This window comes from Epinephelus fuscoguttatus, linkage group LG6 (assembly GCF_011397635.1).
Source record: "Epinephelus fuscoguttatus linkage group LG6, E.fuscoguttatus.final_Chr_v1".
Taxonomy (NCBI): Eukaryota; Metazoa; Chordata; class Actinopteri; order Perciformes; family Serranidae; genus Epinephelus; species Epinephelus fuscoguttatus.
In genome coordinates, this window is record NC_064757.1 from 33,921,057 (window position 1) to 33,936,521 (window position 15,465).

At 42.4% G+C, this 15,465-nt stretch overlaps 1 protein-coding gene across 1 annotated transcript in view; it reads right to left on the reverse strand.

Moving 5' to 3' along the window:
• Positions 1-15,465, reverse strand: part of gak (cyclin G associated kinase) — a 35,706-nt gene that overhangs the window by 1,048 nt on the left and 19,193 nt on the right. The window contains exons 11-28 of the mRNA XM_049578195.1: positions 14,862-14,979; positions 10,776-10,825; positions 10,410-10,558; positions 10,085-10,207; positions 7,144-7,277; positions 6,855-7,049; positions 6,604-6,721; positions 5,627-5,706; positions 5,271-5,464; positions 4,956-5,117; positions 4,576-4,742; positions 4,217-4,469; positions 3,958-4,131; positions 2,185-2,322; positions 2,003-2,089; positions 1,566-1,847; positions 1,165-1,313; positions 50-226 (exon numbers count right to left, since the gene is read on the reverse strand). Coding sequence (XP_049434152.1) covers positions 50-226; positions 1,165-1,313; positions 1,566-1,847; positions 2,003-2,089; positions 2,185-2,322; positions 3,958-4,131; positions 4,217-4,469; positions 4,576-4,742; positions 4,956-5,117; positions 5,271-5,464; positions 5,627-5,706; positions 6,604-6,721; positions 6,855-7,049; positions 7,144-7,277; positions 10,085-10,207; positions 10,410-10,558; positions 10,776-10,825; positions 14,862-14,979 — 2,750 coding nt within the window. The remainder of the gene's footprint in view (positions 1-49; positions 227-1,164; positions 1,314-1,565; positions 1,848-2,002; positions 2,090-2,184; positions 2,323-3,957; positions 4,132-4,216; positions 4,470-4,575; positions 4,743-4,955; positions 5,118-5,270; positions 5,465-5,626; positions 5,707-6,603; positions 6,722-6,854; positions 7,050-7,143; positions 7,278-10,084; positions 10,208-10,409; positions 10,559-10,775; positions 10,826-14,861; positions 14,980-15,465) is intronic.

The following is a 15,465-nucleotide window of genomic DNA, read 5'->3' on the forward strand; positions in this document are numbered from 1 at the left end:
TGTCTTGTCATCTCCTGGAAGACGATGTTTGCTTTTCGTAGTGCCGTACCTTATCTGGATGGACAATCAGCACAGCCTTCCTGTAGTATTTCTTCACCTGGTCGGGTGTCACCAGGTCGGCCATGCCCACAGGCCTCCAGCGGGTTTCACCCTCCCACAGCACAGTGTGCAGAGTTGACAGCAGCGCTCGGATGTTTCGCTCCTTCCCCTCGATCCAGTCCAAGATCTGCAGCATGACAATAAAACAAACCTTAAATATTTCTAGCATAAAAAGGTACTAGGTACGTAATTATACTTTTTAAAGGTATACTATGCAGGAATTTCCCAAAAATGCAAAAGTAATCACTCTAAATCATTACTTATGACCCACTGGAAATGTGTGGCTGTGTATTTATCTCCAGAGAATGTGCCCTCTGCCTGTATTGTCTCATTTTGCTGTGGTCAGGACAAGTTTAGGTGTGGAAACCTCAGCCAATAACAGTGCCCAGGTGAGGATGGGACTTTATAGAAAGGTAGCAACCAGGTGCCAGACTGTAAGCAGCACAAATCCACCAGGAAGCCACAAAAATTGCAGATGCTATTACAGCGACGCCAAACAGCAAGCGGAGAGTGAGGAGAGTGAATCTGGTGCTGGCTTTCACCTTCACATTCACTGAGCACTGAAGGACAAGATGAGGATGAAGGGCAATGTAAAGTTGGCCTGTTTTCTGTTGGACGGGTAGATGCTTAAGTATTGTCTTTTCTATTACAACAAATGTGACATCTCTACATTAGTAGCTTGTAGTGTACACACAAGCAGTGTGGGGAGGAGGAGCCAAGTTTGAGTGTTGTGTTTCTAAACAGTTACCCATAATTCCTGCATAATATACCTTTAAGCTTTATTCAGGTAAGTTTCACCACAAGCTGTTTTTCTTTCTTTTCAGGAACACTCTACGAACACACATCAACATCTGGAAGCTGCCTGGTACAACCACTGGGGGTTAAGGACCTGGCTCAAAAGGTACCTCAGGGGTGGTAATGCCGCCACAGTCACTTCTCCCTACTAGACATATTCTGCAACTCCCAGGATCTGACGGCGATCCTCCAGTCATGGGCAAATGCATTAAATTCACATTTCACCCACCAACACTGTAACATTTCTTCCATGCGTATTTAGTTTGTTACCTGTAATTTAAGTGGATCAATGTCTTTTGTGATCTCCTGTCTCCTCATTTCAGCGATGGTCCTTGGTCCCTTCCTATCAGGCCTCGAGGCAAAACCCTGAGTTGACAGCAGGTCCTCAAAATCGTCCTCCTTTACCTTCGGTTTGGGGCCTGCGTTACAAGAGAGAGCAGAGAAATTAACGTCTGACACAATACTGTCCATAAATCTAACAAATTCCTTTAATTTTCATTCTCCTTTTGTAGCCACTGGTCAATTCCAGTGCTTATTACTAATCACATTTACTCATTTCTATAAGCTGAGGAAAACCATATTTTAGCAATATTTGAGTAATAATTGTGTTAAATCAAACATAAAAATGACTCGATAACAAATCCCTTCTCGTCCACTCAAATGTCTCTTACCAAATCCAGGCCCCCGAACTCCTCTCTCCTCTCTCCCACCAATCACACTGGAGAAGTTGAGGTTGTAGTTGGGTTTAGTGGGCTGTGCGCCTGCAGACTGAGATGCAGAGGGTGCTTTGGGTGCAGGTCCTTGTCCTGATCCAGACATCCAAGGTTTGCTCTGGGCTGAAGAGGGTCTTGCTGACTGCCAGGGCTGGGCTTGAGGCTTAGCAGAGGAGGAAGTAGAGGAGGAGGGAGTCTTTGCGCTGAAAGAAGGCCCGGAAAAATTACTGCTGGAGGAACCTGCAAGAAACAAGGAGAAATTAAAGCTAGTTATTTGAGATGAACTCATGAGTGAGGATTTGTCTGATAAGGGCATTTTCCTGTTTGGGATCACTGCTCACAGTCAGCACAGTATCACCTTTACCAGCCACTGGACATCTGATCAGGCCTCTTACCTGGTAAATTGGTGCCCAGGTTTCCAAGGTCGGCGAAGGGATCAAAGGTTTGAGACTTGGCCTTCGACATAGACGAAGCACTAGAAGCTACAGAGAGTAACAATATGCGAGTTAGATTTTTCTTCTCATGTATTTCAAGATGATCTACAACACAAATTCCTACATCATGTTCCTCCACACACCTGTGTTGGTATAATTAGGTTTGCTGGTGGTGGCACTCATGCTAGCGTTGGTGCCAGCTGCCCAGCTGTCCCACCCTCCCAGCAGGTCTGGCTGGCTGGCTGATGATGTCATCTTAGGGGTATCATTCACTAGCTTATCTGTTAAGACACGATATAATACAGTATCACCAATTAATTTTTTTTTTGCATGTTGCCATCCGCCATGGCTTGCAGCAGACGCCAATAGAGGAAGAAATGTGACATCAGCATTAGTGTTTGCAGAAGAACTAGAACTAAAATGATTTAGAGACCCCCTCTAAAAAAAAAAAAAAAAAAAAAAAAAAAAAAAGGGTTTTACCCTTGTTAAAGCTATAGTTGGTAATCCTGTTCAGAAACACTTCTTGTTGTACTGGGTGAAATGGTCCTTCCATCCTGAGAGTAGTCAATACATAATGTGTTCAGAAAAAGGGATGAAAAAAATCTGACCTCTGTGGCAGCTGCAGGCCTGTAAAAACTCTGACCAATCCCTGCCATTCGGTGCAAATGGAAAGAACCAATCAGATGCCTTCATGTCTCCCCCTGCCCGAGCTCCCCCTCCGTCCCTCCCTCCCTGCGTCCACCGTTGCCGGAAATATAATATTCAACACACTCCTCAGCAGAAATACCGAGTTAGCAGGAGTTTGCTGAACAATGGCAGAGAAAATGCAGCCAAAAGTATCACTTCCAACGTTACTTGTAACGGCTCGCCCCGCTAATAAGGCTGAGAAAAGAAAGTCGGAGGCAGAAAAGGCTGCGACGAAAAAGGCTTTGGATAAAGCAAAAGGACAAACCAGACATCAACATCGGTGCAGCTTTTGAACGGTGGAGACACCTGAGGGAGCTGAAGGGCCTGTAAAGTGATGCAGAGGTTGCTGTCTTTCTGTTGGACAGGTAATTATTTGTTTGCTTCGGGGGGATTTGTTATTTTACTCGGCTCTCCTCTGCCCTGCTGACTTCTACTGCAGGATGCGCGTTCAAGTTTGTGGAGCCATGGCTTTGGACGGAGCACTGACGGGAGGGGGAGGAGGGGGTGGAGCTTAGAGGAGGTGCTGCTTTCAAATCTTGCTAGCTCACCAACATTACCAACTACAGCTTTAACCTGTCTGTATGGTGCTTCTTATATGTAACATGACAGGGTTTCATATGTCACATACAGGGCTTTCCATATCATTAGCATAATGCTGCAGTAAAATAAGGCCCATCAGAGGAGGAGCCAGGCTACATATCAGTATTTTGCAAGCTCAGTTTCACTTTGACTCAACACATCAGAGCTGCCAACCTGGAACAAGGTTTATCAAGACTAGCAAAACATTATTACCTGTTTTATAATGTAGTCAAGCCAAAGGCTATTATTATCTATAACTGTTTAGAAGCAAAGGTTTGTGTGTTTGTTGAGCACAGTCAAAGGTGAGGAGGTATGTTTGAGCTGTAAGTTAGATACTGAGGGGCGGGGCTTGTTTGCATATTCATAGATCCACAGATACTAAATGAGGCAAAGGTGTAGAGTTACATTTTTAAGGATTTTTTTTCATGGAGAAAACTTCTAAATATGCAATTCTGATGAACAGAGATGAGTTTTTAGGGGTTTACTCACTGCCAAGAGAGGAACTTTAAGATACTGTTGGTTTGCTGCTGCTCAGTTGCAGAAAAGTGTGTGTAAATAATCAATATATCTCCTAAAGGAGACTGAGATATGATGCGGCAGCAGAGTGGCATTGAACAGTTGGGACATGGTGCTGTAGCTGATGTACTCACTGAGGTTGAAGAGGCTTGTGTTGGAAGCAGGAGCGGGGTTACTGTGAGCTGAACCTTCAGAACCCAACAGGTCGCCAAACAGGTCTGGACCAGAGGCCTGCCGAGATGACCCCACGGTGGAGCTGACACCAGAGCCAGACCCCATCCCAAATGGATCGAACAGGTCGCCCATGGCTGCAGGGAGGGAGAAAAAATGCATTAACTTGAAAGTTTTCTTTTACAACAAAGCAGTTAGCACTTATTAAGCCTCGGCCCTTACATTTTGAGTCTGATGTGGCTCCACTGGCTGGCCCACTGAAGAACAAGTCTTCCTGCACCGCTCCTGTCTGACCACCAGGGGGTGCAAACAGGTCGTTGAGGAGGTCGCTGTTGCTCGATGCAGCTTTCATTCCTCCCTGGGCTCCTTGATGAGGAGCAGAGGAGGACGATGAGGACATGGACGGGTCGGAGTTCAGTCCCAAGAGGTCAGCTGTGTCACCGACAGGAGATTCCTGGGCTGCAGGAGGGGAGGTCTGAGGGGAGGAAGGGACAACAGGAAAAGACAGAGATAATTAGAGGGGTGGAGAAAGAACATATTTTGGCTCTACTGATAAAGACAGTCATACTGTCTCTCCCCACCTGGAAGTCAGCATCAAACAGCGGCTCGCTGGGGTCACGTGACAGTGGCTCCCCACTGGGGGCAGAATAAGAGTAGGACTCTCCTTCTGATTGATCGCTCACATCCTCCTGGTCATTCATTGATCCTCCTCCTTGACTGTCTGAGGCATCTGGAGGGCTGCCCACATCTACAAATACAGGAAGCTGCTCAGTGGATATTTTAAGACACCTGATGTTACTGTGGAATCACTCAGTGAGGGGGAGGGTGGTAAATCAAGAGGTCAGGGAATGTTTCATGGTTTGATTCCTCAGAATACTGAGGCTGCATGGGGGAAAACGTAGATGATTTTGCCAAGAAATTTTAAAGCTAAAATATCATCACAAGAACAAAAGTGCCGTACCTTCCCAATCTAGTGTCTGGAAGAAGTTGTTGGCGTTGTTATCGGTGCTCACAGGAGATTCTGTTTCTGTTGCAGTGGAGCCTTCGGGGGTCTGAGCTGGCTGGGGCGACTCTGAGTCATAAAATGCTGAGGAGCCTGGCTGACGAGGCAGCTCGGGCTTACCTGTGGTGATTAAAGTTTCATGTTTAGTTCATACGCATGAGTAAATTAGAGAAAATTGTAGAAAAACATGCCTCCAATGAGGAGAGAAAAGGAGAAAGATGTCGCAGTAAAGCAAACCCTAGAGCCTGGATTTTACAAAGAACTGCCACTTACCAAATTTGCTGAGGATTTCCTGCTGCTCATCACGAGAGGAGAAAAGGATTTTGGGGTTGAGGCCCTTGGTTTGGAAGCCCTCCCAAGGAGGGGTCTTGGTGGTGGGTCTGTCTCTGGGTTCCACCTCGATGTCCAAGTTAACCTGGAACAAGTCTGGGTACTTCTCCTGTATGTCACAGGCGTCTAAGTCATATCTGATGAAAAACAATGATATGCAGCATATTTAACAGTTAATTAGAAAGCAAGAAATGTGTTGTAGTTGACATTACTGTAGAGGAAATAAAAGATCTGAAGCTTTGAGTGTCAAAGATCTTGTTTAGTCAAAAGTAATGCATTTCTGAAAATTGTGTACACACTTGGCAAACTTGACAGTGGTCGCATTTCTGGGGACAAAGCCTGTGTGGAACTGGATCTGAAACATCTTCATGGATGCCATCTGAAAAACATTACAACATTACAAAACATTAAATTGTTTAAGATAAGCTTTTCTGTCCAAAATGTTTTCACAGTTGATGTGTTACACTTAAAGTGTAGCCAGGGTACTTTTAAACCTGGCCCCTATTTTCCCATGTTTTTGTGTCCAAGAGACAACAATTTTTTAAATGTACTGAGTGAGAGGGCTGCAGCCGGCAGCTGCAAAACAGGCTGCAATGTAAACACTCGGGGCATTTTACGTTCGCTGAAAGTGCTTGTTTTTGCCACTGACAGGCTTAGATTGTTATTCTACAGTAGGTGTCTGACAACATTACGGAAAGGATCCCTACAAAGATAGACCTTTCTGTGACATAGTAAGATCCTTCTTAACCAGAAACAGCCCTGAATTCGTTGTTGCCAAAGCCACAAGACTCAATTAAATGAGCAGAAATCATCATAAAACACATTTCATTTGAAGTCAAAATAAAACCCCTGTTAGATGTACATGTAAAAAAATGCAGGCTCTATACACGCTTAAATTACTCTTTATTACTACTCTAGTGGGTCTGGCAATAGTAATTTTGGGGCTGTTACTGTTACAGAAAAGGGATCTTACTCTTTAACAAAAAGGTCTATCTCTGTAAGGATCCTTTCCACAACATTGTCAGACAATTAGAATAGTAATATGAGCCCATCAGTGACAAAAACAAGCACTTAAAGTGAATGTAACTTGATGATACAAACATGCCCCGAGTAGTTAGCTGGGTTTGCCGTGCTGTCTGCAGCCCTGTCGCTCAATACTGGATCAGTTTCAAAAACTGTTGCCTCTGTTAGTTACTTAGAACAAAATCATGGGAACAAAAGGGTCCAGGTTGAAAGATACAAAAGTTACCCTTTAATCTTGTGGGTGTGTGTGTACCTTAGCCTGTAGACGTCCTCCCAGTGTGGATCTTGCATGGTAGATCACCACCAGCACATCTCCTTGGACTGTCACATTGAGGGGAATCTCCGCTCTCCCATCCTCTATCTTAAAGTCCCTGTGAGGAACAAAAGCGTGAGAGAGAGAGAGAGGATGAATAATTGAAACAGCAACATTTGTTTTACTGCTTTTATCCAGGGACAGCTGAAAGGTGTTTGTGTGTGTGTGTGTGTGTGTGTGTATGAACTTACTTCATCTTGTCGTACTCCTGTGATGTGGTGAGGACTCTCTCGTCTCCAACATAAACTTCACAGAACGGCCTGCACCCGTTACGCTGCTTGTTGAACAGCGGCACAGGTGTCATGACGATGGAGCGAATTGTTATGGGCTTGCTGTGGGGGACGATGGGCTCCTCTGCCATCATGTCGCACATGTACTCTATATACCTGCAGCAATCAAACGCAAAATCATTTCAATTTTTTTATGATTTCTAGAGTCAAATCCAAATATGACAAAATTCCAACCAGTCTGTTTTTGTACCTCTTGTGTGAGGGTGCTATACCAGGCGGGCAGCGTTTCATTGAGAACATGTAGACAGCCGCCTCAGCTGTGGTGAAAAGGCGACAGAAACACAGAAAGGAGCAAACTGCCACCGCTGATGCTGCCCTGCCATCCTGCAGAGAGAAAAGATGAAGGTGACAATTAAAGATACTGCAGGTGCTACACTCCTCCTTATTTTCTCATCATCTACTTCAGTCATGACCTCCTTCCTAGGGATGTAACGATTACCGATATTACGGTAAATCTCGGTTAATTTTTACACGGTAAGAATGACCGTTTATGTTTAAATTAATTGCATTATCGCGGTGGATTATCAGGATATGTAATAACAGCCTCATTCAAGTCTCGCGATGCAGGCGCTGCGTGAATGCACTGTATGTGTAAACACAAAGAATGAAAACATGGCGGTGATAGGAGCACTCAGGACATTTCCCCCCCGACTAAACGCACAAAGTCTGAGGTCTGGGCGTACTTTGGGTTTCTGAAGAATGCCGAGGGACAGCTGGTGGAGGACCACTATCCTGTGTGCAGAACATGCAGCAAGAAAGTTGCTGCGAAGGGTAGCAACACTACAAATCTACTGGCTCATCTCCGTGACCGTCATCCACAGCTTTACAGCCAATGCAAGTGATGCCATGCAAACGTCAGTTATTGTGTGAGGGACTTCGGTTTTACTAAGATTGTCATAATGTGTAATTCTCGACGTATACGGGACATTTGAGCCGTATCTGTCCTCCTAAACGGCGACTAGCTTTTCCGTTTTCGTTTAAGAGCTAATACTAGCTGAGTAGCTAATAGCCATATTAGCAGCTATGTTGCTAAGTGTTTCAAAACGAAACGGAGCTGAAAACACTGAGTGGAGCCGACAGAATATAAACCGACGTAACGTAACGCTAATTGAGATCAGCTATGATTGAATCACTGTGATTATGGTTATTGTACGGCGAGCTAGAGATACAGACGGCCAGTTATGCTTTCTCGACATAAGCTCAAGGAGACAACATAAAACGCTGCCGTGTTAACCTTTGACCGAGAGCCTTAATGGGGGCTCTCGGTTTTATAAGGCTAATTAAATTCACTGCTCACACACACACACACACACACACACACACACACACGAGAGCATGCACTCCTTTTCTCATACAGGTAATCCTCTGACTCACATGCACACTTCTAATGTGTGAATTATTCTGTGTAGTGATGACCATTGCCCTTAGGGTTTTTTGGTTTCTCCTGCACATTTGTGATACCTATTCTATATATTGTATGTTTTTTGTTCTACTCTTGCATGTTTTGTTTTATATATATTTTTCCTCTCCTGCTGATAAATAAATAATATATAAATTGTTTTCATATTTTGCTGACTGTTAAGATGCACCAGACAAGTAAGCTTTGTTCCTGTAATTTGTTTACATATTTTGTCATTTAAAATAAAATTTTCTGTTGCTGTGTCAATCCCTTGCCCCTTTAATGTGAAAGTTTCATTTTAATATAAGATTTTGGCTGTTAACATTTTAGTATGATAAGGAAGTTACAAGATTTAGTGAAGTTAGTTCAATGTATCTATTTTTTGGACATTTTACAGCGCTTAAAAAAATATTGTGATATTATCGTTTACTGTGATAATTTGGTCACTGTAATCGAGATATCAAATTTTCCATATTGTTACATCCCTCAGAGGGACTGAGGCTTCGTTCACATTACAGGGCTTAATGCTCAGTTACGATTTTTCCCCCCAGATCTGATCTTTCTGCCTAGACTGTTCACATTCATGTTCTAAGCAACCCATATCTGATATCAGTATGAAAAGATCTCTGCCCTGACATTGTGACAACCCGGACAATTTTTCCCGGACCCACCGGAAACTCTCGCTACTCGCGGAAAAAAAAAAACCCTATATCCGGGGAGTCAAAAAGAGAGAGGCAGAGAGAGAGACGGCGGAGCAGTGGGCCGGTCGTGAGAGCATCAGAGCTCTGTGCGCAAAACAGACAGAGAGAAATAACGTAGCTAGGCCGTTTATAACTCGTTGGCCACAATTGCCGCAACCGACATCCGTAGGCCTACTCACCTCCTCACGCCATAGATCCTCTCATCTGGACACATGTGGAACAAAGTACCGTGATCAGCTGATCCGGTCACATTCATACACCGTCCCAGAAAAACCCACAAAGCCTACACAGCCCGCAGCTCATGCACACACACTGACGGGAACTGTAAGTTCAAGTGGATTGGAACAACAAAGAAGTCACATTTGCGAGACACATGCAGTTGCGAAAAAAAAAAAAAAGAATGACATTTGTGAGGGTGAGGCGGCGCAGGAACGCAAAAGCCATAGCTATAGCTCTATCCGCAGGTATTGCTATTAGTTCTGTGGAGGGAGAGGTGTGGGTGGTGGAGAGGAGTCAGGAGTGGTCGGGCCGCAACATGGTGGGTTTCACGAAACAGTCCTTCCAAAACTTTAGGACATCCAGGGGCTAAATTCTAATATCTCTGTTGGCGCCTCACGACAAGGCTGTCAAGGTATAAGCTATCCCTGTCAAAAACCATCTGGCAGTTTGGCTCTATTGGCTGCCTACCACAGCAGCAAAACAGCTACAGCAGCCTTCTGCAGTTTCAACTGAGCGCTTGGAAACTGTACGGAGTGTGATCTGCACCTGCACAGTAAAGTTTGACGTGAAAAAAAAAACATGGATGTAAGGGAAAATGTTTTAGGAATGGTTCTAGGACCCCAAATAAAAGTGGCTGGGGAAAAAAAAAATCTGATTTCTGTATCCACCCTACTCTGAAAAAATAAGATCTGTATCACATGAGAGCAAAAAAAAAAAAAAAAAATGCATTGGGGCCACATTGCTTGTAATGTGAGTGTAGCCCAAGTCATTAGTCATCTTAGTCATCTAGTAGGTGGTGAGAAATTACTCACCAGACAGTGTACTATACAGATGTTCCTCTGGTCCTGTTTGAGCCATAGATGCATGTTCTTACACACACTGTAGAGGCTGCGGAGGTTGGGGGCACGGCGCACTTGCCAGTTACACTCTGAAACCTACACACACATACAGACACACATGAATACAACAAGAATCTTGTAAAGCTGTACACAAATGTAAGGACAGCCCAACTTTATATATTATATATTGAACTTAACAAACTATCCACTAATAGCAATGACATATCCACACTAAGACAGGGGGGCTTGGTGAAGTCACACTCTGACACACATCCACCTACAAACACATGCTTCATACCCTGTTGTGGAATCGAGAAGGCCTGTACGATCGCCTGGAGAGGTTGTAGACAGCATAGTGGCCAGCATGACGTGAATCCAGGAAGAGACGGACGTCCTCAATGTTGTTCTTTATCGCTGACTCCACCCCCTCTGCTGGGAAGGACATGACTACACACACAAATACAGAGAAAGATAAGTAAATATTACATCACAGGTTTATCCCTTTCTTGAAATGTTTAACAGTATCGAAGATATAATGTCACATCACTTTCACTTTAGCTACGTGTGACTGGAATTATCTCTGGTGCCATTCTCATCATGTAATCTACAATAACGACTTAATGACAACATCTATGCAGGTGAAGAGGGTTAAAAAGGTGCCTACCTGCTATTCTGGAGGTGATGTATGAAATATCTAGGTCCCCTTTGGCATAGCTGTAAGAGATATTACAAGTGCACTTATGAGAGGAGTAGGTAAACAACACAGTAGGGAGGACAAACACAAATCACTACAAGAAATAAAACAGTTTGACTAATATCTGGGAGACTGCACAGATACAGCCATTAACAAACAGCTGGTTCAGTAACAAGAAAGCTTCAATTACGATATACTAATATGACTCTGGATCTGAATCCACAATGCTGCAGGATGGAAATCTTCCTAATAGATGTCTGAATGGGCATCTCTGCCAGGGCTACCACACAATGCAGATTTTCAAACAGTTTCACAATCATGCAAATTGTGGGGCTAAACAAACCGTTGTCTTAATGTAGCACATGCATCTGGCAGATGCTTGTGGTTGCATGGGAATATCATTACTGCCAATAACGTCTTGGTATATCATTATTATTAGCAGCTATTACACGGCTTCCGATTCTGATCAGTCAGTTTTGATCTTAGATGCTTAGCGAAAGCAATAAAATCCTTTTTAAATCATTAGAATAATTTTTTTGTCAATATTTTGTGACAATTATAGTAGCCATGTAATAAGCGGGACAATGTTCAGGGAGCGGGTCATTATTGCAAAATTAACCCCCGGAATTTATTTCTCAGTGACGACCCACTCCCTGTACGTTATCCCTTACTTAATTGATGTAGAGTACACTACACTGAATTTTACAGCAAACAAAATCATATTGGAACAATGACAACAGCAATATGATTCCAACCAAATACTAGAATTGAGTACACACAAATTGTAGGCCAAGCAGAGAATTTAATCTATCTATGCTGATGACACTCAATTGTATCTGTGTGGTGTCAGGACAGACAGGTAATGCCAGTTAAGACACAGATTTAGCTGAAATGGTGATTAAGTAAGCAGTGGAGCCAAATTCACTCATCCATTCAATCAGTCATTCATAAAGGCAAGTGATTCCCAACCACGGGTACACCTGAAGTTGCCCGGGGGAACGTGGAAAGATTGTAGCTCAATTACTTTGGGAAAAAAATAAGGAACTTATAATTAGAATAACAAAAAAAAAAAATCCATATATTGTGTTCATCGAGTGCATTAAAAGTTAGAAAGTGAGCAGAGACGTTAAAACAGTTAAAAGTGATGAATAAATGGTTGAAACAGATACCTAAAGGTATGGATAAGTTGTTAAAATCTAAATAAATTAAGACAGATAAATGCTGAAATGGCTTTAAGTAACGGAATAGCAGTTGAGGTCGCTAAAAGTAAATGAAAGGTTGAAATAAACAGATGTATCAAGGAAGGGGTGCTTGAGTTCATCTGACAGAGCTGGGAGTACATCTGACAGAAAAGGTTGGGAACAATTAAAAGATAACTGCAATGCTTTTCAACCTGCTTTTCACACATTTTAGACTAAGTGATTAATGTTGACAGCAATTTTTAAAATTGGCCCAGTATTGAGAGAGAACGGACTGCAATTTAATGTTATTGGGCTATTGCGCAATCTATTTACATCTACTGAAAGTGCTTGTTTTTGCCACTGACAGGCTAAAATTGTTATTCTAAGTGTCTGAAAATATCAGGAAAAAGACTCTACAGGAACAGACATTTTTGTTAATGAGTAAGGTCCTTTTAACCACAGGCAGCCCCGAAATCGCTATTACCAAACCCACCAGACTCCATTTAAATAAACAGTAATTTTATCATTGCAAAACATACTTTAAGTCAATGGAAACAAAATAAAAGTCACAAAAATCACCTTGGTTTGTCTTTCCACTGTTCCAACAATCACCAACTCTGGTTTGGTTGAAATAAGCCTTTAATTCACCCAGTTAGATGTGAAAATATGTTGGCTCTTTACACGCTAAAATGACTCTTTATTTTAAATGGAGTTTCTGGTTAAACAAAAAGGGATCTTGCTGTGAAAAAGGCCATCACTTTGTGCAACTAAACTGGCCGATGTAACATGCTCTCTCTCTCTCCCAGTCAATTGACCAGTCCATGTCACTATACTCATAGTAATTATTTATTTTTATAGATAGATATATTTTTAAGGTATCCGTGTTTTTTCCCTTGTTACCTGTTTGTCTATATACGAGTGTCTTTGATGGTTATGGATACAGATATATTGCATGCTGTTCATTTGTTTTGATATTTGATGTCTATTGCTTAATACATACAGTATTCATTTACTATGTATTTTATATTATGTCAGAACCACATCCAACTATCTTCAAACTATATGGAGATTGTGTGTTGATCGTGTGGCAAGAAAAAAAGGATAATTGAGACAGAAAGTGACATTTAGTTTGTTCTAACCAGATACCCTTCAGTGAACCTGGATTTCTATACTAACCAGTTACAGCTATCGAAGTTCTACCTCTATAGGAGTTCTTTCCATAATGTTTTCAGGCACTTTTAATACCAAAAACAAGCACTTTTAGTAGATGTAATTTATGCCCCGAGTGGTTACAGCCCTTTTGCTCCTGCTGCTGGCAACAGCGGTCTTGCTGAATACTGGACCAATTTCAACAATGTTTGTTCCTATTAGTCAATTAGACACAATGTGGGAAAATGGGGTCAAGATAGAAAAGTACCAAAGTTACCCTTTAATAAGGCTATGGATAAGGCTGTCTGCTTTAGAAAACTTAAAGCTGTTAAACCCTTTTCTCATTATCATTATATGACTGTCATTATATGACTGGTATAACACAGGCGGCTAAATTAAAAATAAGTCATTGTCTGAAGCAGGTGGTTTAATGCACCTTTCAAGCAAAGTGTATCATTGCTACACCACCAGCTCTTTAATCTCTAACCTCTTATTGACCGGTCCATTCATTTCCTGTACCATGCACAGAGAGTATGTTCTGGTTGTTCTGTCTTTTGCAGCTATCATTTTTCTAATCATCTGACCCTTCCATTCACTCTTCAAATGATACTCATCTGTCCATTCACATGACGCTCTGCATTCATGCAACTGAATTATTGAATGTGTGGTGTTAGGATCAGCAAGCTGTGATGGTGGACACGACACAGCAGAAGGCTTAGTAGGGTTTCTCTTCCTCTAAATCAAACACAGACTACAGGAGCACACAGAGCAACGCATGAGCTGACGCACTTCACTGACCCATATTTACCTTGGGTTGCTAGGTGATGGACACATAGTGGGACCATGAGGGGTTGGGACAGAGAAAAGAAACAACAAAAAATAAACAAAACGACTAAACAAATGGAACAAACCGATGAGAGAGTAACCAAATGAAACATCAAACCTGAACGGACATGGGTAGAGTTAAAGGAACACTTTGCTTATATCAGTCATAGAGGCCACCTGTCTGTGACATCAACAGTCAATGTCAATGATTGCTGCAGCAAAGTGGAGCAGACTAGATTACTCCCACCATCCACTGACTTACTTGCCTGCCAGCTGGTGAGCGAACTACAAAGACAGACAACTCTGCAAGAGTGTCAGAGCGGAGAAGCACATCTCAGACAGCCAGGCAGCAAAATGTTCCTTTTAAAAAGGTAAAACTGGGGGGCAGGGTAGGTGTGAGTATAAATGCTTACAGGGACAATTTGCAGGTGGACAATTATCAACATTTACTTGAGGTTGATGTGACTGTGATGAAACATGATGACTGATAATTGACCATGAGTGCATACTTTCAGTGCGCTAAATTTAAAGTCTACAGTCAGCTGATTTTTCACCATCATCAAATTGCATTTAATGATTACTAAAGCAAACATGGTGGTGGAATTGCCTTATTTAGAAAAGTGGGCATATGGGAGGTTGCAGTAGCTCGTGCAAAATGTGAAAGGTTTAACTTAACTTTCAGGCAACTTTACAGGCTGGCAACTTAAAAACAATGTGGCTCATGAGATCAGTTCAGCAACACATGCCCTTATTATGCCGAGTGAGCAAAGCACCGACTGTCAGGCTGAATGAATAAAGCATGAGTGCTAACATAACTGTAATGACAATAAAGATTAACTGAAAATGGGATATGGATAAATACAACAATGATAATCATTGCAACAGGGTTGAAGCATCTTACCTGGCTACTGACTGGATGACCTTAGAGGAAGTGTCCTTTATGTTGGTCAGGAAGCGCTCGGTTCCTCCCCGTAAGATATCAAAGAGGCCGCTGCCCGCCTGATCAGGATCGTATATGCCTGTAGGTGTTGTCAGGGAAAAGAGAGAATGCAAAATGTGACAGATTTGCAGACGCTGTCATAGCACTGACATTGGGTTTAGCTAGAGAAATCAGGGTCACAGTTTTACCTTCCCACCCATCATCTAATCAGGGTTCCCACACATTTCAGAACTATTCCATAACTTTTCAAGTACCCATAATAAAATATTCACGAGCATTCACAACATATAACAGAAACATTGCTTCATGTAAAGAAAAGGCTTTACAAAAGTAGTAGTGGGGCATAGAGTAGGTATGGAAACCCTCATGACCCTACATGTTAACTCACACTGTCACATTATTTTTCATCTTTCTTCTCTTATTCAAACATATCAGATTAAAACTGTATTCAAATATAATTCTAGCTAGCATGCATATATTGAGGGAGAAGCTCACTCACGATAAATGCTTTTACACACGCACACACTTCACGACAATAAAAAGTGGTAAATACATTGGATAGAAT